The sequence below is a fragment of the Neomonachus schauinslandi genome, chromosome 1 (assembly GCF_002201575.2).
Source record: "Neomonachus schauinslandi chromosome 1, ASM220157v2, whole genome shotgun sequence".
In the NCBI taxonomy this organism is placed as follows: Eukaryota; Metazoa; Chordata; class Mammalia; order Carnivora; family Phocidae; genus Neomonachus; species Neomonachus schauinslandi.
The window spans coordinates 53,810,440-53,838,065 of NC_058403.1; the positions used below are offsets into that span (position 1 = coordinate 53,810,440).

Genomic DNA, 27,626 nt, shown 5'->3' on the forward strand with positions numbered 1-27,626 from the left:
TAAATAAGAAATGTCTGAATATGTAGCAAGGCTGGAATCCAAGTTGTCCTTGGGCAAATCAAAAGAAATTCATAATTGATTGGAAATGATATGGGCAGACCAACACGGTACATTTAAAAAGAGTCAAAAACTAAGGCTATCTCAAACAAGTCTACAAATTATCGTTTTTTTAAATATGACAATGTATTTGTTTAACACATCTGATATTTTCTAATTTTTTCACATTATTTCTGTAAGTATTCATTGCATTTTTTTCAAATTTAGAACTTATACCATATATCTTACTGCATTTTAAATGCAGTAATAAAATTATTTTAAATTCACTGAATTTTCTTTTGTGCTATTTAGAGATAAACTTCTCGGGCAATGCTATGCCTTCTCTTTTTATACTAAATAACTGTATTTTCAATTTCTTAATCTTTAGGATTGTATATCAGGAAAGTTTGATTTTAAAATCTAATCACAAATGAGAATAAATTAAAAAGCAGAAGAGAGTGGAAAGCAACTAAGGAAAAGGGAAAAACCTTAGAAAAACAATAATGGAGGTCAAGAAGAACATTCTAATTAAGAACCAAAGAAAGCTTTAAGCAATAAAAGCCAGAAACAGGAAGTAAAACTTTTAAGACCAAATAAAAATATTTATCAGATCAGGTTCTTTACTAAATTAATAATTAGATAATAATTTGCTATTGTTCTGGAGTCACAAATTACCTTCCCTACCACGCCTCCCCCGGAAGATAAATACATAACATCTATATACTGAGATTCACAGTTTCTGGACTTATTTTTCCACCACTTAAACTGTGGATCATTGCTATCATATGGGAGTGTTTGTTCAACTCCTCTTGCTGAAGTTTCACCAAGGACTCTTTCTCTTCCAAACGACCTTCTAATTGGGCCTTTTGAACCTCTAGGGAGGAAGCCTAGGAATGGGGGTGGGGGAGGAATTGAGGAAAACAAATTTAGCATGTCTTCCCTTCACAGATATTTTAAAATGTCTTATTTTTCATTTGTAAAACCACCATGTCAAAAGACACATTACAAATATGTATTATATCTTAGTTAATTAAATTTTATGGTAAGGTTAAGATAAGCAATTATTAAACAACATAATACAAATTGGAAAGACACATTCAATTTGTCTTTTTAAGTCAATATTAGCAGCTGGAAATTTGCAGAAAACACTACACATCACAATTCAGAATCACTATTAAGATGACCAAATTAAAGCAGAACCAGGAAATTGGTAAATATGGCATTAAATTTTATGCCTCCTCTGTCACTTGTGCTCTGTAGTTGTTCAAACGGTCATTTAATCCTGGTAATAAGCATCTTCCTGGTAGCAGATGGGCCAGAAAGTGCTCTTCATAGCTACCACACACAAACAACCATGATAATGTGGAATGAGCAGTGGACTTCGATTCAGAATACTGAATACTTAGTTTTGGGACAGACCCTCAGTAAGTAACTCAAGACTCAGTTTCATTTGTAGGTTGAAAATATTTGATACTTATATATTAATATATTTGTTAAAGAGAAGAGGATTGAGAAAAATGTTTCAGAGTCCTTTGCAAATTATAAAGTTCTAAACAAATATGAACTACTATTATTATTCCCATCCCTAAAAGCTGGGAGAGGCAGCCAAATACAGCCACCTGTATGTGACATTCAGAACTGGGAACCCCTTTCTGTATTCTTGGCCCACTTAAAAGCAGTAAGTGCTGGTACACAATATATATTTAATAAGTTTTCATGACTTTAGGAAATACAGGTTTTCACATTGAGAGAGAACCTTATTAAAAAAAAAAACTGTCAATTTTCAGATTTGTCATTTTATTTAGAAGATACTACAAAGAACCAGAACTTTAATTTACCCAAATTCACCTTTTCCACAAAATCAGACTTACTCATCTACTACCAGTGAGAACTCAACAAATTCTTACCTTAATGCTCAATTCTTTTCTTATCTGTTCTGTTCTGTTTAATTCCTTTCTAAGGATATCAATGGTTTCTTCCTTATCTTCCCTCTCTTTTTGCAAGATTTTAATCTTTTCTTCTTGTACTTTTGTTTTTTGTTGCAAATCTTAAAACAAACAAACAGTCAGCTATATGCTCAGAGGTTGGATACTGATGTTACCCTGAGAAGGTTTATTAGCCACTATGTAATTAGAGCAAAAGAACAACTGTAAAAGTTCTACACTATTTGATGAGTAAAAAAACACCATGAAACTCTTCCCCTAGGCCAGTATTCCATAGAAAATGCCAAATCTCCATGGCTTTCCCTCTTCTTCTGTTCCTGATATTATATGTATAGTTATGAGGGGAAGGACAATCCTCAGGGCTTAAGGGTTAAAAGGATATAGAAAAGTATGAAAAATTATATAGGCAGATATCTGTGTTCTAAGGCAAGTGAGTTAGAACAAAAATGTTTTTGTGGGTCATTTCAGAGCTACTGCCATTAAGCTGGTAACTAAAAGTTACCTAGCACTGCCACCTGCTGTTAAAGTTCTTTTAAAACTCTTTCTTTTGAAAAGAATCATTTTCTCTAATTCCCAGATTTTAAAAAATATATTGCTTTTTCAATTTAATCAATCTAACTAAACTGCTCTGGAAAATGTTACAGCAAGAAAAGGGAAGCTGTTTAAAATATGATTTAAGGTTCAAAAAAATGAGAGAAGTAGAAAATAAAATCATGCTTTGATTTTTCTACCAACATATGTTAAAATATAGACAATATATTAAATAAGAAGCTACTTACTTGCTAGCTTACATTCTCTATCTACTAGTTGGTTCTGTACTTCTTTTCTCTGTTCTTCTTTCTCTATTAGTTGGGCAATAGTTCTGAAGTTATAAAAAATATAGAAGAAAACATCAAGGAAATATTTCATTTCTTTTTCTCCCCAAGTATTTTAAGAGAAAATTAATAATAACAGAATTACCTTTACATTTTGCCAAATATGTATTTTATGACTAAAATAAGTGGCAATTCTATTAATTTTATCTGTAAAAACAATGCTCTGTATAAAGAGAATCACTGTTTTTGAAAAATCCAAAATAATTAGAATTAAGAACTAGATATTTTACTTTTCATTTTGTTGCTTGAATGACTCATTCAACTTCTTCACTGTCTCAATTTGTTTATTCAGAGAGTCACATGTCATCTGCAAATCTTTATTCTTCTTTTCAGTGGTTTCATTCCTGAAAAGACAAGAGGAGTTGATATTTTTATCGAGGCAAACATATGATGGAGATGGAGAAAAGAAACTGAAGAGGAATGTCATGAACAAGCAGGACATAAAGTTAGACTAATTCTAAAAGACATTAAAGATGTATTTTGGCTGACTTAGGAGGTAACATTTACTATAAAAAGGAAAAGTGCAGGGCATTTACCTCATATTTATGGATATAGAGCTTTACAGATAACATTGCTCTACATAATTTGCTATATATATTATAGTTATTTTCATAGTTAGATCTAGAAAATTTTTAAAAACTTCTGTAAAAGGATGAAGTTTATTAAAAAATAAAACTTAAATCTGCCATCATTAGCCTCTTGAGCATAATGTATGTTTAATTAAAAATGTCAAATTAATGAAGTAGTTGAGGATACTAAACTTCTCTTGCCTCTTTAGAGCTCTGCATCTAACAGTCCTGCTTAGTTTACTGGCAAAGTAAACACAGAAATACTTTCTAAAGTGATAACTTTGACACCCAAGTATCTTAAGCATAAAATGTCCTTTTTACTTCACGAAGTACAAACTGGTAGCACTGGCCAAATTTGCCTAGAAGTGTTTTAGCTGTCACACACGGTTTTTAAAATTCTGAATTTGAATGCCTTTATATAGTCCCTACCTTTACAGATGACCCTTCTTTCCCCAGCCAACTTCATTATTTGCTACTTTTGGCCCTGGCAGGCAGGAGTTTTACCTCTTTGGCCCCTCATTCACTATCTGGAACATCAACGGGATGTTCCCATGGTTCCTGGAAACCACGTATTTCCGTGAGACCAATGCTTACTTTTTCTCGCATCCTGACTTAACACCCATAGTCCACTCTATCAGGGTTGCCTCAAACAGACTTTGAAGAAAGTTGTTGTTGGGAGAAAGTATCCTGTTTAGGAAATTTTAATGTCACAAATTTTCTAGATGCTATACATTTCCCACCCTTTATTTTTATTGATGGGAAAATAAGCACATGGACCTTGCAGAATTAAAATTTTCTAGATCTCTATATTAATAGCATAGATAGAATATTTTTTCAAATCGAACCAATCTTAAATTAGAAATTAAAACAAAGAACAAGTTAACCAGAATGTTTTAATTTTTATTGTTTGGTAGAAAATACATAATTGTTCCGGGTCTTCTTTATAGCTCAGAAGTTTTAAAGTTGACCTAAAAGATAAAAAAAATTTGACAAAGGAGGAAAACATGATTAATCTCCTATTTTGTTAGTAGGCATGTAAGTTAGTGTAGCCTTTTGGGAAGAAAACGTGTCAATCCATCAAAAATTTGAAAGCACATACCCTTTAATCCGACAATTCATCTATAAGAATTTATTCCACAGATACAGTCACACATATAAATAAACCATATTCAATGACTTTAAGGAGAAGTACTGACCACAAACTTAGAGATGTTTTAAACACTAACACCTGAATTTCCATGCTATAAGACTGAATACTATGAAATTGTTCATATTCAATGCATTTGATGTACAGAAATGGCCAATTCATACGGCTCAACTTAACACAATTTATGACAACTAAGGTCATTCGACATTTATGGAATGCCTAACTGTGTAATGAGTACTGTTGCAGGCCCTGGGGTTTGTCAGTGAACAAAGCAGACTCAACTTGTTCTTGTGGCGCTAACACCCCAAGTGACTGAGGAATGCATGAATACAGGCAAGAAGCAGAGTCAACTGGAAAGAAACAAAGAGACCTGTATTCTGTTTCCGACTTTGATCCTGAGCTTGAGTAAGCAGTATTTCATTTACCTGTGATGTAAGTTTCTTGTCAACTACTTAACTTATGGAATTATCAGAATATGTGAATGTTTACAAAAGGATTTTAGGGCCACAGAAAAGAAATGCTGTGTGTTCATTCTAGATTCCAACTTTACACAGAAACTTTTACTTTATTAATTTACCTCTGAACAAGTTCCATGTAGGATTTTGTCAGTATTTCATGTTCTTCAGCCACAGACTCTAATTTCCTATTATGTTGGAAGAGGTGCTCGATATCACTCTGGGCTCTTTCTGATTCAACCTGTTGTGCCTTCAGCAACACACCAAGCTCTTCATTTTTTCTCTCAACTTCTCTCAACATACCAGCAAGTGTCCGTGCCTAAAACAAAACCAAACAGAACAGAGACTTTTCTACTACCATGTATATAATATGCTCATTTTCTACAATTTAAAAGGTTTACCAAATATCTAATAGGCTAGCATCTATTGGGTTATATAAAGTTTTATTAGTTAGATATATTATTACTTACCTACTTCTAATAAATCTAACACTGTTATAGTTATTTTACTTAAGAGATTGTCCTGACTAGAATATTCTCGGTATAACCAGACACATGGAAATGAACACAATTATAACAACAAGAAGGTAGCTCTACATTCAGTACTTAATTAAAAGGGTATGTATGGTCTTTGGGGCTAGCCATCAACACTAAAACATAAAGTTTACACAAATCAGTTTTCCCATTTCAGGTAGAAATTAAAAATAAGATTTTAACTATATCACAGATGTTTAAGCAAACACTTAAAATTAAGCTAGCCAATCAGGAATACAACCTAAAACAATATGAAAGTGTTTGTGCCAATTATAAGAACATATTATGAGCAACTATATGCCAGCAAATTAGATAATCTGGAAGAAATGGATGCATACCTAGAGACTATAATCTACCAAAAACGAACCAGGAAGAAATAGAAAACCTGAACACACCCATAACCAGTAAGGAAATTGAAGCAGTAATCAAAAATCTCCCAACAAACAAGAGCCCAGGGCCAGATGGCTTCCCAGGGGAATTCTACCAAACATTTAAAGAAGAATTAATACCTATTCTTCTGAAACTGTTCCAAAAAACAGAAATGGAAGAAAAACTTCCAAACTCGTTTTATGAGGCCACCATTACCTTGATCCCCAAACCAGACAAAGACCCCATCAAATAGAATTACAGACCAGTATCTCTGATGAACATGGATGCAAAAATTCTCACCAAAATACTAGCCAATAGGATCCAACAGTACATTAAGAGGATTATTCACCATGACCAAGTAGGATTTATCCCAGGGCTGCAAGGTTGGTTCAACATCCACAAATAATCAATGTGATACAATACATTAATAAAAGAGAACAAGAACCATATGATCCTCTCAATAGATGCAGAAAAAGCATTTGACAAAGTATAGAATCCATTCTTGATTAAAACTTTTCAGAGTGTAGGGACAGAGGGTACATACCTCAATATCATAAGAGCCATCTATGAAAAACCCACAGCGAATATCATTCTCAATGGGGAAAACCTGAGAGCTTTCCTTTCCCCCAAGGTCAGGAACATGGCAGGGATGTCCACTATCACCACTGCTATTCAACATAGTACTAGAAGTCCTAGCCACAGCAATCAGACAACAAAAAGAAATAAAAGGCATCTGAAATCAGCAAAGAAGAAGTTAAACTGTCACTCTTTGCAGATGATATGATACTTTATCTGGAAAACCCAAAAGACTCCACCCCAAAACTACTAGAACTCATCCAGGAATTCAGTAAAGTGGCAGGATATAAAATCAATCCACAGAAATCAGTGGCATTTCTATACACCAACAACAAGACAGAAGAAAGAGAAATTAAGGAGTCGATCCCATTTACAACTGCACCCAAAACCATAAGATACCTAGGAATAAATCTAACCAAAGAGGCAAAGAATCTGTACTCATAAAACAATAGAATACTTATGAAAGAAATTGAGGAAGACACAAAGAAACGGAAAAACGTTCCATGCTCATGGATTGGAAGAACAAATATTGTGAAAATGTCTGTTACCTAGAGCAATCTACACATTTTATGCAATCCCTATAAAAATACCATCAACTTTTTTCAAAGAAATGGAACAAATAATCCTAAAATTTGTATGGAACCAGAAAAGACCCCAAATAGCCAGAGGAATGTTGAAAAAGAAAAGCAAAGCTGGCAGCATCACAATTCCGGACTTCCAGCTCTATTACAAAGCTGTCATCATCAAGACAGTACGGTACTGGCACAAAAACAGACACACAGATCAATGGAACAGAAGAGAGCCCAGAAATGGACCCTCAACTCTATGGTCAACTAATCTTCGACAAAGCAGGAAAGAATGTCCAATGGAAAAAAGACAGTCTCTTCAACAAATGGTGTTGGGAAAATTGGACAGCCATATGCAGAAGAATGAAACTGGACCATTTCCTTACACCACACACAAAAATAGACTCCAAATGGTTGAAAGACCTAAATGTGAGACAGGAGTCCATCAAAATCCTAAAGGAGAACACAGGCAGCAACCTCTTCGACCTCAGCCGCAGCAACTTCTTCCTAGAAACATCGCCAAAGGCAAGGGAAGCAAGGGCAAAAGTGAACTATTGGGACCTCATCAAGATAAAAATCTTTTGCACAGCAAAAGAAACAGTCAACAAAACCAAAAAACAACCGACAGAATGGGAGAAGATATTTGCAAATGACACATCAGATAAAGGGCTAGTATCCAAAATCTATAAAGAACTTACCAAACTCAACACCCAAAGAACAAATAATCCAATCAAGAAATGGGCAGAAGACATGAACGGACATTTCTGCAAAGAAGACGTCCAAATGGCCAATAGACACATGAAAAAGTGCTCAACATCGCTAGGCATCAGGGAAATCCAAATCAAAACCTCAATGAGATACCACCTCACACCAGTCAGAATGGCTAAAATTAACATCAGGAAATGACAGATGTTGGTGAGGATGCAGAGAAAGGGGAACCCTCCTACACTGTAGGTGGGAATGCAAGCTCGTGCAGCCACTCTGGAGAACAGTATGGAGGTTCCTCAAAAAGTTGAAAATAGAGCTACCCTACGACCCAGCAATTGCACTACTGGGTATTTACCCCAAAGGTACAAATGTAGTGATCTGAAGGGGTACGTGCACCCCAATGTTTATAGCTGCAATGTCCACAATAGCCAAACTATGGAAAGAGCCAAGATGTCAATCAAGAGATGGATAAAGAAGATGCGGTATACACACACACACACAGACACACACACAATGGACCATTATGGAGCCAACAAAAAACCCGAAATCTTGCCATTTGCAACGAAGTGGATGGAACTAGAGCATATTATGCTAAGCGGAATAAGTCAACCAGAGAAAGACAAGTATCATATGATCTTATTTTTATAAGAAACCTTTCCAGTAAAATGGATAAAACATTAAATTCTCCAATAAAATGCAAGACATGTCCAACAGATATAGAATATAAGAATGTGCTATGGGAAGGGAGAAGACAAAATGATTTTAATATCACTAGTTTTCTTTGTTGGAATTTATGATAAATTCAACATGCCATCAGTCAAGACAAATGAATCCATGTCAAAAGAAGAAAAAGAAAACATACGGTTATATTTATTTGTATTTTTTCAAATACATGTACTCTGAGAAGACTCTAAAGTTATTTTATGTGTCACTGATTTTAATGCCTCCCTCAAGAGTCAAATGACTTTATTACAATTCATTATAAATGATATCAAACTGTTGAGATTCCGTTTGTATCTGCTAGGAATTTCATATTACTGCAGTAAGCTCTCACTCCTAATGTACACATTGTGTGCATATATGCACACAGCACAATGTCAAACTTTCTGAGCACCTACCATGTGCCAAGTATGTGCTTGCTGGGGCCCTGGAGATACTGAGACCATCTCTGACATCAAGGGTAGGGGGCAGGGTTATACAATTTTCACATGTGTGGGAAGGAGAGGACCAGGGACAGCTTCCTAAAAAATGAGGGCATTTAAACTAAAATCTGAAGGATTATTAGGAGTTAGGCAGAGGAAGAGGAAAATGTGTTCCAGACATGGAAGAGCAAGTACAAGGACAGGGAAACCTAAGAGTATGTCAAGCAACTGCAAAGCAATAGAACTGCATAAGAAACTACAAAGTAATCTGATATAGTCGATTGCAGAGAATGCACAGAAATGCAAGGAGATGCGGAATGAAAGTAGTTTCAGAATCCTGTGTGCCAAACTAAGGAATTTAAAATAATCTGCTGGGGTGCCTAGGTGGCTCAGTCGTTAAGCGTCTGCCTTCGGCTCAGGTCATGATCCCAGGGTCCTGGGATCGAGCCCTACATCGGGCTCCCTGCTCGGCGGGAAGCCTGCTTCTCCCTCTCCGGCTCCCCCTGCTTGTGTTCCCTCTCTTGCTGTGTCTCTCTCTGTCAAATAAATAAATAAAATCTTTAAAATAAATAAATAAATAAATAAATAAAATCATCTGCTGAGTAAAATGGTAAGCCACTGCAGGGTATTTAGCACAGAAGCAATAAAATCAGATTACAGCCTCAGGAATCACTGTGGGGGAACAAGGGAGGGTGGAACCAAATACAAAAAGATGACTTGGGATGCACATAGAGGGTGGTTGAGAAGAGGGCTCCAGACTGAAGGTAAAAAAGACTAACTAGAGGCTCTGCTATGATTCATATAAAAAATGAAAAGGATTTGACCTGTAGCAAATAGTGGCAAGAAGAGACAAGGCAGAAAAAAGTAATATTTAGAAGATAGAATCAACTGGATTTGGTGAATGACTAATTGTAGGAAGTAAACTGTGTGACTTCCAGATTTCCTGTCTGGAAAACTCTTCAGAACAAGAGGGAATATACAAAAAAGTAAATTTTTAAAAAGGGTGATGGATTCAGGATTGGTCATGCTGAATGGGAAATATTTGCTATATATTTAAACAGAGCTATACAGGAAGCATTAGTGCTTAGGGTAAAGGATCTGGGCTCGGCACATAAAATTGGTGGCATTAACATTCTAGTAATGACTGAAACCCTGGACCACCTAAAGAAGGGCAAAGGACTTAGAACATAATGCTGGGAAAACCCAACATTTAAGGGTTGAATGGAGAAAGAAGTCCCTAAAGGATATAGGAAAAAAATATCCATCAGTGTAGAAAGAAAATCAGAAGATAATAGGGTGATCAAAATTAAAGGGGGAAGGGTTTCAAGATGGAGGGAGTAGTCGTGTCAAATGCTGAGAACAGTTTACTTCAAACAGTAACAAAAATAGCACTAAAATTTTGTACATGTTCTACTTCATTTACTTTTCTACTTATCAGATAAGTCTTTATATTGTACACACCTCTGTCTCAGCTTGAGTTCTTTGACAGCGATATTGAGCAATCAGTCTATCAGCCTGTGCAAGGGCTAGAGCTTTTGCTTCCAAAAGATCTTGTAGCCTGCTTTCTTTGGACTGTAAAAAAACATACCATCAATCTTTATCACTTACCAGAAAAACATCTATTAAAGCTTAACTGTTAGGTATAGTTAAAATAAGCTTGTACTCACGGCTAATGTGGACAGTTTCATCTCATATACATCCATTATGTCAGATATTCTCACATCATTAATCTGATCCTTTACCTAAGTTTTAATACAACAGTCAAAAATCAGAAAATTTTAGCACTCAACACAATAAAAAAATAAATGTCTAGTGTGAAACTAATTCATTAAGACTTAATAATGAGTAACAAAGTAAAAAAATGAATGCTGTATTAGGCGGTTCACAAACATTTCACTAACCTGGCTATTGCAGAAGAGTATCTGGGTAGGACTTGATATGTTTATGGGTTATATTTCTTAAACAGGGGGATAGAGAGGATGGGAGTGGGCTAACTGGGTAAGACTGGGGGGAAAAAAATGATTGCTGTGTTAAAATGTGGGAATTTTATGGCTAATTTTTTTCTTTCCAAATTTTCTAGAATACTGTTATTTTCATATTAAAAGATAAGGTTTCATTGATCAAATTTGCATCTAAAGTTATTTAAATATATGTTATAATAAGGGCTAATATTTAGTTGGTATGTACCAGGCAGAATCCCATTTATAATGGCTATTTACCACTCACCACCATTCCAGCCTGAAGTTTTTCTATTAATTCCTCAATGTTCAATCCAGGAACTCTAGCTTTCAAAAGTGGAGGAGTTAAACATTTTACTGATGTTGGAAGACTGTGATTTAGTGATTGCAAGGGCATTCTCCTGGGCATATGTTCTGTTTCCTGTTGTCTATAGGCATTGTTTGCTGCTATACTTTCTCCAAGTCTGAATAGAAGTAAAAAAAAAAAAAAAAGAAAAGAAAAAAGAAAGAAAGAATTACAAAAAAACGAAGGGGAGCCTGGGTTGGCTCAAGTCAGTTGAATGCCCAACTCTTGATTTCGGCCTAGATCATGATCTCAGGATCGTGAGACACAGTCCCACACAGGCTCCATGCTAGCTTGAGATTCTCTCTCCCCTTCTCTGTCTGCATCCCCCACCCCACTTGTGTGCTCTCTCTCTCTCAATAAATAGAATCTTTTTAAAAAATAGAGGAAAAGGCAGTTAGTATAGACTTAGAGAATCTCTAGAATGGATCTTTGGGAATATAAGCCTTCAAATATTTTTGAAGTAACCTTGGAGTCTATGATGAAGCCAAATTTTGGAAAATACCCTAAATATTTGCCAAGGAACTGCTTTTCTACTTACAATCCTTTAAAATGACAATTCCACCTCTGGTCTGGAGGCACTAGAACTAGTCTGTGAGTATGGATTATTTGTAAAAATTAAGTACAACATTATTGCTATTGGTAAGAACATCCTTCTTACGATGGGCAACATCACTTGTCCTTTAGCTATGTCCTTTATCCTTGCCCTTTCTCACTCAGTATCTTCTCACCAACCTGACTCCCATTCTGCCCCTTCCATTTATCATGTCTTGTTCCTGCCACACGGTCTTTGAATGAGTCGTTCCTTTACTAGAACATTCTTCCCACCAGATCTGCATAGAGTTGGCTCCTTCTTATCATTAGGTCTCAGTTCAAATTCACTTCCTCAGAGAGGCCCCTCCACCCATACTGACATGCATATTATGAAACTTAATTTTTTTAACTTGTCTCCCAACTAGAATGTAAACCATATGACAGAGGCCCCAAGTCTAATTTGCCGCAGTATCTAAAATGACTAGAAGAGGGCCTGGTACACAGCTGGCCCTCACCAGACAGAAACGTACACCAAAAAACCTACTTATGTACCCACCCACCCATCTATCCAATATATAAATTTACCTTATTAAACTAAGATGATATAAACAAAGGCATAAACAGATATAAATAAATGAACACCTGAGATAGTGTCTAAAGAGAAAATTACATAATACCAGTAAGACAGGGGCAGCCCAGATACAAAGACATGGTAGGAAGATTTCATATACAGAGAGAGAGGATGAGACTCCCACTTTAGTGAAGCTGAAGCTTTCCGTTCTGAAACACAGGGGCTTTCCTTTATGTCAGATTACCACAGTTGGAGCAACCAAGCCACCACAAAATGAAGCAGCTTCACAGACCATTTCTAGATTTTAACTTGAGAAGCTCCCTATTTATCCATTTGTTTAAAAATATTATTATACAATGAAGAGAATTTTGATTATTTGGTCTCTAAGTCTTGTTCTCCATAGTTCTTAATCTCTTAATTTATGACTAAATTATTAATTCTGAAAAATGAGTTTGCTAAGTCAGTTAAAAGAAACAGCAGAGGGGCACCTGGGTGGCTCAGTCGGTTAAGCGTCTGCCTTTGGCTCAGGTCATGATCCCAGGATCTTGGGATCGAGCCCCATGTCTCCCCATGTTGGGCTCATGGCTCAGGGGGGAGCAGGGCTCATGGCTCAGTGGGGAGCCTGCTTCTTCCTGCCCCTCCCCCCACTTGTGCACGCTTTCTCTTGCTCTCTCAAATAAATAAAATCTTTAACAATAACAGAAAAATAGCAAATATTCTCTTAATGTTTGAAATTAATGAGAACAGTGGACAATTCTGCCTGGCCATTATCTATTCCATTTTCTGATAAAAGCACAAAATTTTTCTTTAGGAATCCTCCCACCGCCCCCAAACTGATTTTCCGTTCATGTAGTTCTCATAGATGAACACTTGGTATGTGCCAAGGTCCCTCATTGGCAAATGACCCAGATCCAGTCAATGGAAGTGATGTTTAGACTTACCATTTAAACAACTGGCAAGGGAAAGCTCTTTGTTTTCTTTCCTGTTTTGTTTTTGTTGGCTGTTTTTTAGTCCTAAAAGCTATGTTGTTTATTAAGTATTTAATCCTTTAGAGCCGATTCCCATTTTATTCTCTGGCAAACTCTTAAGCTGAGGAAGTTCTTCCTCACATCTAATCTAAATTTTTTTTTTTTTTTTTTTTAGTATAGCTGACACAGGGAAAGCTCGTTCTATGTAAGAACTAAACTAGTAAGATGTAAGCATAGTCCAGAAGCTACTATGTCAAATAGAGGAGGTGAGAGACAGAGAGGCATAGTGCCTGGAAAACATATTTAACCCACCTAAAGCTAGCTTTTCCCTGAGTATAGACCTGGTCTTTTCAGTTACTGGAATCAAATTTTCTTTTAATCACTTGAAAAATTACTGTTATAATGAAGTCTTTGGTTCACAAATTTTCTAATCTATCTATATCGAGGACTACTAAAGACACACAGCAGGATATTCTAGCACCACAAGAGATACACTGCAAATGACTACAACTCACACTAAAGCAGGAAAATCTGGCAGTGGAGCAGCTTCCAATAATATTCCCAGTCCAGACTGTACTTGTTCTCTATTATCTGATGTTAAAGCAAAAGCCAAGGGAGTAATCAGGCGTGGATCCTAAGCAAATCAGAAACCAGAAAACCAAAGGCACAAAGAATAAATAATGTCAGGATTTTTAGAGCAAGGTGAGTAAACAGAGCTAAATCATAAAATAATTCTAGGCAAATTCTGAAAGGTTTCTATCTGATGTGTGAATGTATTTATTAGCCTTTACTTTGTTATAATTATCTATGCAGTCAATATGAACACTAGCTTTAAAAAAATCTGGCAGAAGTTTGTTATACCTATGAAAACCACATCTTAAATATTTTGATGAATTTAAAATATCATCCACAACTGACTGATGTTTTGAATTACTGTTTTATTTTTCTAGCTACTCTTAAAAGAAAATCTGGCTGTAAGAAACAACAGTTAATCATTTCTAATTAAAGTCAAAAATAAAAGTAAAATTCAAATTAACTAAAAAAATTCTAATTCAGTAACTGAAACAATTATACTTAAAGCATAAGTCCTTCATGTCAGTAAACATTTTACATTAGTACTTTAAGCCCCAAATCATTTATTCTGAAAAACATCTCCTAATTGATGCAAAATCAGTTTGACTCAATTTTTAAGTTAACAGAGAAAAAATATTAAAATATGAATCCTTTATAGTTATCTACATTTTACAATGTTGAGTGTTTTGTAAGTACTCAAGTATAATCTTATGCCACAAAACCATGTTAAGAGCTGGGCTTTATCTCCATAACCCTCATGGTAACCCTTGTAACTGCTCCCATGGAGGGGGATTCATTATTTTCATTTTGTAGTTAAGGAAGCTAGAGCTCAGACAAGTGAAAGAGCTTGCTCAAGTCTGCACTGACGTGACTGACTGATGGGAGTCAACATCTGAACCCCATCTCTTAAGCATTATGCTCTCCAAAGTGTACAAGTGGCTCCTGTGTAAGGTTTCAGTTTTGGCTTCTACCCTGTCCATACAGACCAGAGCCATCTTTGTTTATTATAGTAACTCAATTCACACATGTTTGCTAAGTATCTATTATAATCAGGTTTTGTGGCTATCAAGGTAAACATTAAAGCTCTTATTCAGCTACCATCATCGAAATTTGTTACTCAGCTATTCTCTGCACACCCTCTCTAATCTTATTATCACTCACAATCAAGTCCTTTTCTTCCAGATGTGTCCCTTTTCCCCTTAATACCCTACACCATCAATCCCAACCAAAAACTCTTCACTGCAATGCTATTAGAAATAAACGAAGAAACCTAAAGTATGACATGAGAAAGGAAAAAGGCTGAAGAAGCTACTATCATGAACATCCTGTACATTACAGTCAGAAGCATTTATGTTCAATTCCTGCAAAACTATGTAAAATTACCATGTAGTGGGAACATTATAGCTACTTAAGGCAATTAACTTTCTTCTGATGGCCAATTCTAAGAGGAACATTTTCTAACGATCAAGAATATTAAAACAGAAACTCACACATTAGGAAGCATTTATGTATGAATAAATTTCAATATTTGAAGAGTTTAAACTTACCTGAAGGATTTTATAGAAGCTTACTTCCATACCAGGAACCAACTGTTTAAGTTTGTTCATCAAATCAAGAGTTTTCAAAACTACATCAGCAGCAAGTTTGCTTAAAAATAAATCATATTTAAATTAGATAACTAAAAAATTGCTTAGAACTTTATTTCTGTCCATAATTCTAAAGAAATTCTGAAAAAGTCAACACCTTTGTTTTTAAACCTTAGGAAGATAAAGTACTGTTTCTTTTGAGAAGTAAAAATACAATAGAGACCAGGGGCGCCTGGGTGGCTCAGTCGGTTAAGCCGCTGCCTTCGGCTCAGGTCATGATCCCAGGGTCCTGGGATCGAGCCACGCATCGGGCTCCCTGCTCGGCGGGAGGCCTGCTTCTCCCTCTCCCTCTGTCTGCCGCTCTGCCTACTTGTGCTCTCTCTCTATCTCTGTTAAATAAATAAATTAAAAAAATCTTAAAAAAAAAAATACAATAGAGACCAACATCCTTATAACCTAAGCCCCCAAAAGAACAAATTGGCATTAATAGTCTAAATTGAAATAGTGTTTCTTTTTCTAATCTCAAATACCACCAAGCTTCCACTTTCTGCACCAAATTACTAGCAGCATCAGCAACATGACCTATTTAATTGTTAGCTTTGTCACTGGAATATCAACAATAAAGGGCAACCTTAAGCAATACAGAATACTTAATATTTACCAAATAAATTATACTAAGCCATGTTCTTAACCTCGTACCACAAAGGGAGTACAAAAAATAAAAAAAGGTAATCCTTGTTCTTGAGGAGCACAATTATTGACAATAATGTCATTTATGGAAATTGGAACAAATCAATGTCTAGCATTCAGATCCTCAATAAAGATTTGTTAATGGACTTAATGTGGGAGGGGAGGGATAAAATACTCTATCTCATTACTGTCAGAGAAAATTCACCCTTAAACCGTAAGTCTTGACATGCTTAGGAAAATAACTGTCTTTGTTAGTAGGAACCTTCAATAGTAACTAATTTCCTAGTAATAAAAAAAAGACCCGTTTTTTCATGTTTTGCTTAAAAAATAAAATTACTGAGGCAATGCCAAAAAGAACCTCCAGAAAAGGGAGTACAAAAGACCTTAGATAATCACAATATATTAAAACACAAAACAAACCTAAACAATGAAAAACAAATCACAGATGTTAAGATTATCCTTTCTCTGAAGCATGTAATTTATGACTTGAATGAATTTTTTAAAAACTATGAAAAAACTTAATTATCTGCTACATCTTGAGTTTATAGTGCATACCCAAGGATTACCCTCCAAAAGAGGAATCACTAGATCTTTTGATTTTTATGTTTGGCATTACCATTTTGCCATCTGGATTTCATATACTCACCACAATTCAGAATCTGCTACCTTTGTTCCAAACCCCAGATCAATCTTGCCATACGTAAATTGTTGTTCTATCAGAGTGGTACATTTGATAGTAGTCAGAGTTTTTGCAACATGCATTTTTAGAGTATCATCTCCACACAGAGGTAAGTTTTGTTAAGGAATACAAACAAAAAATTCTCAACCTTGTATTTGTATAGCACTTTACAGTATTTAGAGTGATTTCATACAAATGATCATGTTACCGCACTCCATATAGTCATTGTTACATTAGCTCAATGACAGATTAGGAAACTAGAGCTCAGAGCTTAATTAAGTGATTGGTAAGTAGCAAGAGATGGGACTGACACCACGTCTGTTACTCTGCTGGACGTTAGTATTTTGCTAGCAGGTTACTACAATGGTTCAATATTTGCTAAACTAAGGGAAGTTATTTTTTCCTATTTTGTAATATTATAAGTTAATTTGAGTGTCATTTAAAAAGGGTCAAATTTGGCTCAAAATGGTACCAATTCTGAAGCCTGCATGTATTACAGATACCTTTACTACAATCAAGCAAAATAATCATGTATCTCTACAGCAGTGTTTTTCAACTTTGGCTGCATGTTAGAATCCTGTGGGTAGTTTGATCAATCACCATCTTCCCCCACCCCCCACCAGGGTTTCACATTACTCCAATTAAATTAGAATTGCTGGAAGTGGGGCGCCTGGGTGGCTCAGTTGGTTAAGTGACTGCTTTTGGCTCAGGTCATGATCCCAGGGTCCTGGGATTGAGTCCCACATCGGGCTCCCCCTGCTCTGCGGGGAGCCTGCTTCTCCCTCTGCCTGCCATTCCCCCTGCTTGTGCTCTCTCTCTGTCAAATAAATAAATAAAATCTTAAAAAAAAAAAAAAAGAACTGCTGGAAGTAAGGTTCAGGTGTCAGGATTTTTAAAACATTCTCCAGGTAATTCTAATACATAATGAGGATTGAGAATCACTGCTGTAGGGAAGAGGAAAATTAAGGAGCAGACACACCAAGAAGAGAGTAAATAGCTGTGGAATTTGTTCTAGGGCAGGATGAAGTTGAGCAAATTCTTATTGCTGAGATATAAGGAAACTTGACCAGGTAAATATAAAAGATCTGGTTGAGATATAATGGCTCCTTGCTGATAATAATAAAAACGCATTAATGAAATATTTTCAAAATGGGACTTGGGCTTCATAAAGACTTAGAATCAACTGATCTAAAAGAAAAAAGCTAACATAAGAAAAGACCTAAGAAAATCTGAATACAGAAGTTAGGCAGTGACACTAATTGAACTCAAGGTTTTCTTTTTTTGTAATGAATGAATTTGTCTTAATAATATTTGTCTTTTTTTATAACCTAGTATGATATCATCTTTATTAAAACATTTCTGGAGGCTTTAATTTTCAGTAAAAATTATAATATAAAGCTAAAATACTAACGATTCTACCAATGTTTGTTTATTCCCTGATACACTGAACCAAAGATGGCACGACAAATCATCCAGAGATAGCAATTAGCATTCGAGAGTAACACAGCACCTATTTTAAGAATGTATCTCTTGACCTCAAATTGCGGTAAAAATGTTCAAATCAAGTTTAAAAAGCATTCTGAAAATATTCTTTAAAGTTTTAAACAGAAAAATAAAGGGAAAAAGTCTGGACAACTTTTTTATAGACTCCACATTGAGAATTAGTTCTATAGTTTAAACTCCAATTCAGTAATTCTGAATGGATATATAAGCATGAGAAGTGACGAAATTACAAATAAAGACAAAAATGCAGTAAAGGTAATGCTAGAAAAAAATGAGTGGTTAGTTTCCATGTTTTAACAGTAAAGGATATTTAACAAAACTTCAGTGGCCTTGACCATCCTTTCACATTTTCTTTTTAATAAGGCTTCATCTAGATTTTCTTCTGTGAATTGAAGTTGATCAAGGATTGTAGGCAGCAGAAGGGTCACAAAACGGTCAGCTGAGGAACAGTTAGCAGTATCTATAATGTCCTGGAGAATTAACCACCACCAATGATGAAAAATAAAGATGGAATACAGAACGCAGGCATAGTCATCACCAAGCAGCAACATTCTCATCAAATCTCTTATAATTACTTCAATATTTAATTGACCTGTGTCTCCTATTTAAAACCTACCCTTTTATCCAGTTTTGATGGCTATGATGCCTTTTTTCTTAAATGGAACAATAAGGTTTTAAGCTATTCAACTGCAAACAAGACTTTCTGGTGGACTGTGTCCATGATTTGAAAACAAGTATCCTAAACTTGCTAAGTAAAATTACAATTAAATAACCACCACTGGTCTTAATACTTTACAACTATGAATATTCCCATCAAGAATCTTGAAGAGTTTTTTAAATGCTAAAACTGGTTAACAGTCAAGACCAACATAAAACAGAAAGTAATTTTACTCAGCCATCAGAAAGGATGAATACCCAACTTTTACATCAACATGGATGGGACTGGAGGAGATTATGCTAAGTGAAATAAGTCAAGCAGAGAAAGTCAATTATCATATGGTTGCTCTTATTTGTGGAACATAAGGAATAGCATGGAGTACATTAGGAGAAGGAAGGGAAAAATGAAGGGGGGGAAATCGGAGGGAGAGATGAACCATGAGAGACTATGGACTCTGAGAAACAAACAGGGTTTTAGAGGGGAGGGGGGTGGGGGGATGGATTAGCCCGGTGATGGGTATTAAGGAGGGCACCTATTGCATGGAGCACTGGGTGTTATACGAAAACAATGGATCGTGGATCACCACATCAAAAACTTATGATGTATTGTATGGTGACCAACATAACATAATAAAAAAAAAATTAAAACAGAAAAAAAAAACAACAAAGTAATTTGTGCATCACCTTTGACGAATATATTTAATCACTCATATACATTTTTGTTTGTGCATAGGATCCAGTCATGAGAGGAAATACTCTAAGAAGATATTGTGGTAGGCAGAATGGGTATAAAAAGAGAGACAATAGTAGAGAATGCTAAATGACCTAGATAGTAGAATCTACCAGAATGTAATGGCCTCTAGGGAAAGAATTTTTGTCTGTATCCTAATTGCCTAGCAGTGTCTGGCATGTTCCACTCCATCTTAGTGAATGAATCCAATGTTGCTATATTAATCCACTAATAGGCTAATAAAGAAAGTAGACAGTATCTACCAAGATGGAGAAAGAGAATGTGACTACTGCAAGAAGTAGGCAGACAACAACAAGCTGTACAAATCTCACGTAATACCTTTACTTATTACACTGAAAGGAGTACATATAAGTTATTTGGTGCAAAAAAAGAAAACACCAATGTTCCTGACTTTGCCCAAAAAAAGGAAATTCAGTAGCTGAATGAAAGGGAGTTAGTTAAAAGTTTTCCTCAAGTGTATAAACAATTAGAAGTTTATTGTGGACGTTTTTGAAAGTAAACTGTTCACTGAGAATCATTAAATGGAAAAGTCAATTTGTCTATCATTATATTACCTCAAATATTTCCTTGAACAACTCCAAGGCTAAAATAGAACAGTTTTCTGACCCATCCAGAGGTTGGCTTGACCAACGAAGTAGAGCCACAGTAGGTTCTAAACATTTAGAACGGCTTCCCAGAATGGTGTTGCCAGATGGAGACTGTTCAAATATCATCTGAGTGAGCACGTGGCGCAGCTGAGTCACTGAACAGAAGGCAAGAAGTAATTCTAAAACCTGTGCAATATAAAGTCTTCGTTAAATGTCAATTTCATTGGCCTTTAATGTACAGAGTAACCAAGTGATGAAGCTGAAAATGACACATTTTTAAAGAAGATACTCTAAAACAAAAATTAAAGAAAGCTTCCAATTTTTCTTTCAGTAATATTTTTCAAAATGCGGGATTAGGTACCATAAGGTTACAAAGAAATTTGTTAATGGTAGTTACTCCTAGTAAGCAGGACTATGAGAGCCAAAGGAGGGCAACTTCAACTAATATCATAGGCCTTCTATAGTACTTAATTTTTTTTTCAAAGCACAGATGTTTTGTTTTTACAATGAAAGAAGAAATTAAAAAATATTAGAAACTACAAACACTTGCTGTCATGCTGAGATTCAAGAATTCCTATAAAGCATACTTTAGGATAATACTGAAAAGTGGCATTCCCAACCTTTAAAAACCTTAAGTATGGCTATTTCCCACATTGTTTGCACATTGTTGACTTTATACCTATTAGCTCCTCTATTCTACCTCAGTTCTTTACCTCATAAGTTGGGCCTTTATAACATCACATAACATCCCACACCAACCTATTTATTAGCTAAATTAAATTCTATCTCATTTCATATACTACCAACCTAACCTATCATTAAAAAAAATTATTGGCATCTCTTTGCCTATTCACTTACTTTCTACCTTTATCTGTATTTTTATAAATGACATATAATTGGGATTTGTGTTTTGATCAACTTGATGGCATCTGATTTTAATGGAATTCAGCCCATTAGCATTTACTATGTAACAAATGATAATCTTTAATTTATTCATTTTCAAATATAAATTATAGTACTTATTTTTGAATAGGTAATACATTTACTTGGTTCCATGGCCAAACAAAGCAGCCTGATCTCTGGCTACGCTCCCTGAAGGCAAGCAATGTTCTCAGTTTCTCTTTTCTCTTACCAGAGACATATTATACCCGTATAAGAAAATACCTTCTCAATATACACTAAGTATAATGTACAGAAGTAAACCAATCATTATTACAAAGGTGGATGGTTTTTCCAAACTGAACATACTGGTGTAACTGGCAACCAGAAGAATTCTACCAAAATTCCTGGATTCCCTTGTGTCCCCTCCTAGACAATGCCTCAAACACTTCTCTCCGTCAGATTTCTGACACTGTAATTTTATCTTAGCTATTCTTGGATCTTTGCATTTCCATATAAATTTTTTAATCAGCTTGCCAGTTTATATAAAACAAGTCACATGGAACTTTATATATAAATAGAATCTTATAGTGTATATATACCCTTCCTTCCATCTTTCTTCAGCTTAGCATTAGGTTAGTGAAATTTATCCATACTATTGCACACAGTTGCCCTTCACTCATCCTAATTGCTGTGTAGTACTCTAATGTACAGATGTATCACAATTTATCTACCCATTCCATTACTGATGGCATCTGGATTGTTTCTAATTCCTGCCTAAAAGGAGTAGTACAGCTATACATGTCTTTTGGTGAACATATATATTTAACTATTTGGGGTAAATACTTAAGAGTGAAATCGCTGGCTCATACTCTATGCACATGTCCAAAATTTCTAGATAATACCTATTTTCATAAGTGGTTGTGCCAATTTTCAGCCCCTGAGTACTACAACCTTATGGGTTTTTTATAGTCTCATCTATATTTGATGCTATTCATATTTTTAATTTTAACCACCTGGTGGGCACATAGTAGCATCACATTATCAATTTGCATTTCCCTGTAGATTAATAAAGTTGAACAGCCATTTCATATTTATTGATCAATTCTTTTTGTTGTTGTTCAGATTATCTCTTGGGTTCAGTGTTTCTTTGATTTATATATACATGTTTTTAAATACATATAAAAAAATAAATATATTTTAGATCAGAGTCCTTTGTTGGATATATGTATTGTAGATACCTTTTCCGTGTTACCAGCGGTCTTTTTGTGAACAGAAGCTCTTAATTTTAATACAGTACAACTTAATCAACTTTTTTCCTGTACAGTTGGTGCTTTTGTTTCCTATTTAAGATCTTTGTCTATCCCAAGGCTGTAAAGATATTCTGTTAGGCATTTCTTCTATAAGTTCACTGTTTACCTTTCACATGTAGATCTACAATCTTTCTGGAACTGATTTTCACATTTGATGTGAGGTAGGAAACAAAATTCCGTTTTTTTCCCACATGGATATTCAATTGACTCAGTATCATTTATTGAAATGACCATTCTTTTAGAACTGCACTGTTATCAATCAGGAGACTATATGCTATGGTATGCTTTTAAACTGTACTCTGTTTCAGGGGGCTAGCTGTCTACCCTTATGACAGTACTGCACTGTTTTAATTATTGCAGCTTTGTAGTAAGTCTTGGTATCTGGTAGTATTAGAAGTCCTCCAACTTTGTTCATTTTTTTCAGGATAGCACTAGTTATTTTTAGACTTTCCCAATGTCCACATACACCAAAACCAAAACAAATATAAACACAAAAAAAACACTAAAACCTGCTATGATTTTGAAACTCTTCTAATCTATGAACTTGGTATATCTGTATTATTTAGGTCTTTTATACCTCTCAATGTTTTGTAATTTCAGAGTAGAGACTTCGTGTGTGTTTTGTTGGATTTCTCTCCTAAGCATCTGACCTTTTTAAAAAAATAGAAAATAGTATCATTTTTAAAACTGCATTTTCTATTTAACATTGTTTACATGTCTTTTGATGAGCTTATGGACATGTTTGGCTTGGCTATGTGGTTTAGGAGTGGAATCGCTGTGTCACGGTATATATATATTCATTAGGCACTGTGAAACAATTTTTAGTACCAGTGAATGAAGACTTGAGAAGGGTTCTAGAGTATTGGTAATGCTCTATTTTCTGATCTATATAATGGTTATATGACTGTGTTCAATTTGTAAAAATTCAGAGAGCTGCACACTTAAGATTTTTTTTGCACATTACAGTTTTCAAAAGTTTAAAACAAAAAGTCATGTTTTTACACACCTTTGAAGAAGAATCAGGATCCTTTCCATTAAGAAGACCTAATACTTGATTGAGACATGAAGAAAAGTGCTCATACCTAAGTTTAAAATAAAAATATACATCAAATGATAATCATGAAATTGATCCATCAAATAGGATTTATATACAAAATAAATATAAAATTTAAGTGTATTTTCTTTCATCTATTTATTTTGAGCTTCTATTATAGAAGTCTGCAAAATTTCTACTTATAACTTGAAACGTTCTATCACTATGATATACATAAATTGGCTTTGTTATTTATTGAGCAGTGAAAAAACAATGATTCCTGTGGCAATAAATAAGTCATTGAAACTTTCAGTACTTCGATTGCTTTTTTTTTTAAAGCTATGTTCAGTTTGTAAAAATTCAAAGAACATGAAATATTCTAATAAATTAGGCAGCTATTTATTTATAAAGCACTTATAACAGCTAGGCATTATATTAGGTTCTGCAGATAGAGGTAAGGCGCAGGGCCCTGTGTTACAGAACTCTAAGAGCTACTAGAGGTACCAACCACACTATTGTCTATGTGACTAGTGCATCCTGTGTTTGAGACAATGATGCTCTGTGAGAGACCTAACAGTCTAAGAATGAAGGCAGAAACATAAAATATTATATAATGTAAAATACAACACTGTCATGGAAAAATACATAGAATGCTAGGAGGATAAATATCAAATCCAGACTCAGTGTGGCAGGCCTAATCAGATGAGGTTTCCCACCCTTGAGTCTTAAAAAATAAACAGGAATTAGACATATAAAGCCGAAAGTATCCAGAGGGAAGACCACATGGATACACAAAAGGCATTTCTAGCAAGTTGGAGATTCTATTTACTGTCTGAAGTGATTAGACTAAAGTACATAAGAAAATGTAAAGAAACAGGGCTGAGAGGTTCCCAGAGACCAGATTTTAGAGGGCTATACTGAGAATTTGTTTACCTTGAATGCAATGGGAGATCACAGATTTTAGAAGGGACATATGGTTGAGGGAAACGTTGAAAGTCAAATATAAGTGAAGGGAGTCAATGGAATGAGAGACATTGAAGAGACAAAAGATACTGTTGAAAAAATAGGACAGAATGAGATTTAATGCACAGAATAAAGGGATGTGTCTATGAGCAAAACAAGATGACACTAAGTAAGAATTGGTATAAACACAAGTAATTTGGTTTAAGAGCAAAAATTTGAAAGAACTCCAATCAGATGGGATTCAGTTTTTTTTTTTTTTTTTTTTCTGTGAAACAAAGATAAGGTCATCTTCTCAGTGAAAAGTGGCAAGAGTAAAGTAGTAAATATTTGAAAGGGCCACTGTAGGAAATGTGAAAGAAAGCTGGGAATAAATATGAGAAGTGCTGCCCAAATAAAGTTAGAGGTAGTGAACATGTAGAATACAGATTCATAAAATGTGATTTTTCTCAGGTTTTGATTAGGAACCCAGACATTAAATTAGACTTTGGAACAGATTCAGGAACATTTTGCTAAATGGTATAGCAAATAAACAAGAAGACAATACAATTAAACGTAATTTCCTTTCCAGAGGTGATTCTGGAGTTTTAGGCTAGATAAAAAGAAAACAGATAATGGAACTGAGAGATTTATAGGAGAAGTGATTAAGCAACCACTTACAAATGCTAAATCCAATTATATTTTGGTCCTCCTGCAGAGGTATATCCTTTGTTGTTTACTTAGAAGTTGTTAAACAAGCACTATTTGGTGGCCAGAATGGGTATTACACGAGAGTATATTGGGAGGACTCTTAGAACAGATAACAGGGAAGACAAGTAAAGGAAGGATGATTTCTTATCCACCTATGCTTAAGAAAAGAAAAAAAATGAAATGCTAGTGTTGTAGGATTTCTTTTCCTTTAGTGCCTGCAGTTCTTGGTCCCGGCTGCTTCAAAGAATGAAGAGGTAGACCAGATAAAGGGTGATGGACAGCAAAGCAAAGCGTATTGAGTGATAGTATAAAGCTCCGGCAGAGGGAGGGAACCTGAGAGAGTTGCCACTGGAGTTTCTCAGTCTAGGGGTTTTTATGGGCTTGTTGGCGGGCTGTTTTAATCTGATTAATCCTCCATGAGCCTGTCACCCAGTCAGGTTTTTGTCATCTACCTATCACGTGGGAAAGGGTGGAGGAGCCCTTGGTGTAAAATCCTTTCCTCTTAGGTAGGGGCCCCTTGTCCCTGCCTGCCCTTTTTCCAACTATCCTTCATTACTAATGTGAATGGTTCTTGGTTCTGTAAAACATCAGTTAGCCATATGGGTAGTGGTCAACCTTGCCCTTGTGGTTAGCTTTTGTTTTTTTAATGTCTAGCTTCTACATTCCTTAAATTTGGGATTTTGTTTTGTACAATTTCTGGTTCCATGTTCCTCAAAGATTAGGGGCTATGTCTTCAAATTCCTATCTCTGCTAACACTCCCACATCCCCCAGTACTTGACCACAGCAGGGGCTCCATAACTGTCTTCTCATTTGTGAATGATTAATTGAACTCTTTGAAGCAATTTCTCCAATTTCCTAACCTACGACCACAAAGCGGCTGAGGCATTGGGGAAAACTTAAGATATAAAAAGGCCAGGGGTGTCTGGGTGGCTCAGCCAGTTAAGTGTCCGACTCTTGATTTTGGCTCAGATCCTGATCTCAGGATTGTGAGATCCAGCCTTGTCTTGGGCTCTGCGCTGGGTGTGGAGCCTGCTTAGTATTCTCTCTCTCCTCTCCCTCTGTCCTTCCCCCACCCTCTTGCTCTCCCCATCCCTCTCTAAAAAATAAAAGTATTAAACGGCCACAAGCTCTTTGGAAAACAGTTGCTAACTGATCTCAAAAGATAAATGATCACATGAAATGCCACTGAGATAGAATGGGCATATAAACATATGTTCTCATTTTACCTTATGACACAACAGAGGCACATAATGAAGAAAATGCTATTCATTTTTATGCAAAAAAGAAAAGACAAATATACTGACATAAATGTCCCTATAACAATATTTTTCCAAAAATTGTAATGTTCAAGATTTAAATCTGGCGCTGGAAAAGATTAAGATGTGTACATTTTAGACAGTGATACAACCTTATTTATCTAAGACAAAGATTGAAACACACCCCCTCACCACCCATGTTCTTATACTTGTACATTTTAGGCCAAAAAAGCAAAAACAATGGGAATAAAGCACATCAAAACATTTCAGTTGAGTCCCTTGTCCATTAGTAGAATCCAAGTTTACTAACTCTGAAAAGGCAGTTTCATTAATCACAAACATATCTTGGTTCATTGAAAAGAAAAACAAGTCTTAAAATTTGTCAGAGAGCCATACCTGGTAAGATAATCAGCAATTTTAGGATTCTTAAGGAGATCCATCAATAGATCAACTGAATACTTCCTAGTCAATGTGCCATCACCGTTTATGAGAATATTAAACATTAGCTGAAAAGTTTGATGAATGTTTCGAACATGGAACAGCTTAAAAACAAATTAGGAAAAGTATATTATACAAAAAAATTTAAGTTGACACCATTCTAAACAAAGTCTCAATACTTGTAAAATATCAGCGAATATAAACTTCAGAACTATTTTCAAAAATAAAAAAATCATATTTACCTTTTCCCCCACCTCTTCATTTAATGTCAAACTGGATAATATTGAAAGTGCAAACACAACCACAGTTAAACTACTGTGGGCCAGGAAGCTTATAAGAGTTCGATAAAAAGATTTCACATTATTCTGAGAAAGAAAAAAATTTTTAAATAAATTAGAATGAAAAATTTTTAGGTTTATATTTTGGTTTAGAAAGTGTATCTTGCACAGAGTAGGTAAACTTCTATTAAACATCCTTATCAACTTAAGAAATTATTCAAACACTTCATGGCTCAAGATAACTTCCACCTCCAAAGTACCTCCAGTACAGAACAAATGAGGTAATTGTTTAATTTGAAATTAAACAGGTAATATTGGATACTGCATAGCAGGGGAATTGTTCACAAAGTACCTTAAAGAATCAATGAACTTTCTTGATTTGACATATTTTTAACGGTGGTTCAGTTAACCCCATTTGTGTGTCTTCACTCATTACAAGTGCTGGTAGTTGTTGCAGTC

General features: G+C 35.2%; 1 protein-coding gene across 1 annotated transcript in view; it reads right to left on the reverse strand.

Moving 5' to 3' along the window:
* Positions 1 to 509: 509 nt before the first annotated feature.
* CIP2A (cellular inhibitor of PP2A) overlaps positions 510 to 27,626 on the reverse strand; it is a 35,305-nt gene continuing 8,188 nt past the window's right edge. The window contains exons 6-21 of the mRNA XM_021692511.1: positions 27,132 to 27,254; positions 26,848 to 26,993; positions 23,518 to 23,593; positions 20,287 to 20,505; positions 18,635 to 18,794; positions 16,789 to 16,930; positions 15,414 to 15,513; positions 13,809 to 13,927; positions 11,146 to 11,341; positions 10,587 to 10,661; positions 10,381 to 10,491; positions 5,148 to 5,344; positions 3,085 to 3,198; positions 2,759 to 2,841; positions 1,944 to 2,083; positions 510 to 923 (exon numbers count right to left, since the gene is read on the reverse strand). Coding sequence (XP_021548186.1) covers positions 753 to 923; positions 1,944 to 2,083; positions 2,759 to 2,841; positions 3,085 to 3,198; positions 5,148 to 5,344; positions 10,381 to 10,491; positions 10,587 to 10,661; positions 11,146 to 11,341; positions 13,809 to 13,927; positions 15,414 to 15,513; positions 16,789 to 16,930; positions 18,635 to 18,794; positions 20,287 to 20,505; positions 23,518 to 23,593; positions 26,848 to 26,993; positions 27,132 to 27,254 — 2,172 coding nt within the window. The 3' untranslated portion in view covers positions 510 to 752. The remainder of the gene's footprint in view (positions 924 to 1,943; positions 2,084 to 2,758; positions 2,842 to 3,084; positions 3,199 to 5,147; positions 5,345 to 10,380; positions 10,492 to 10,586; positions 10,662 to 11,145; positions 11,342 to 13,808; positions 13,928 to 15,413; positions 15,514 to 16,788; positions 16,931 to 18,634; positions 18,795 to 20,286; positions 20,506 to 23,517; positions 23,594 to 26,847; positions 26,994 to 27,131; positions 27,255 to 27,626) is intronic.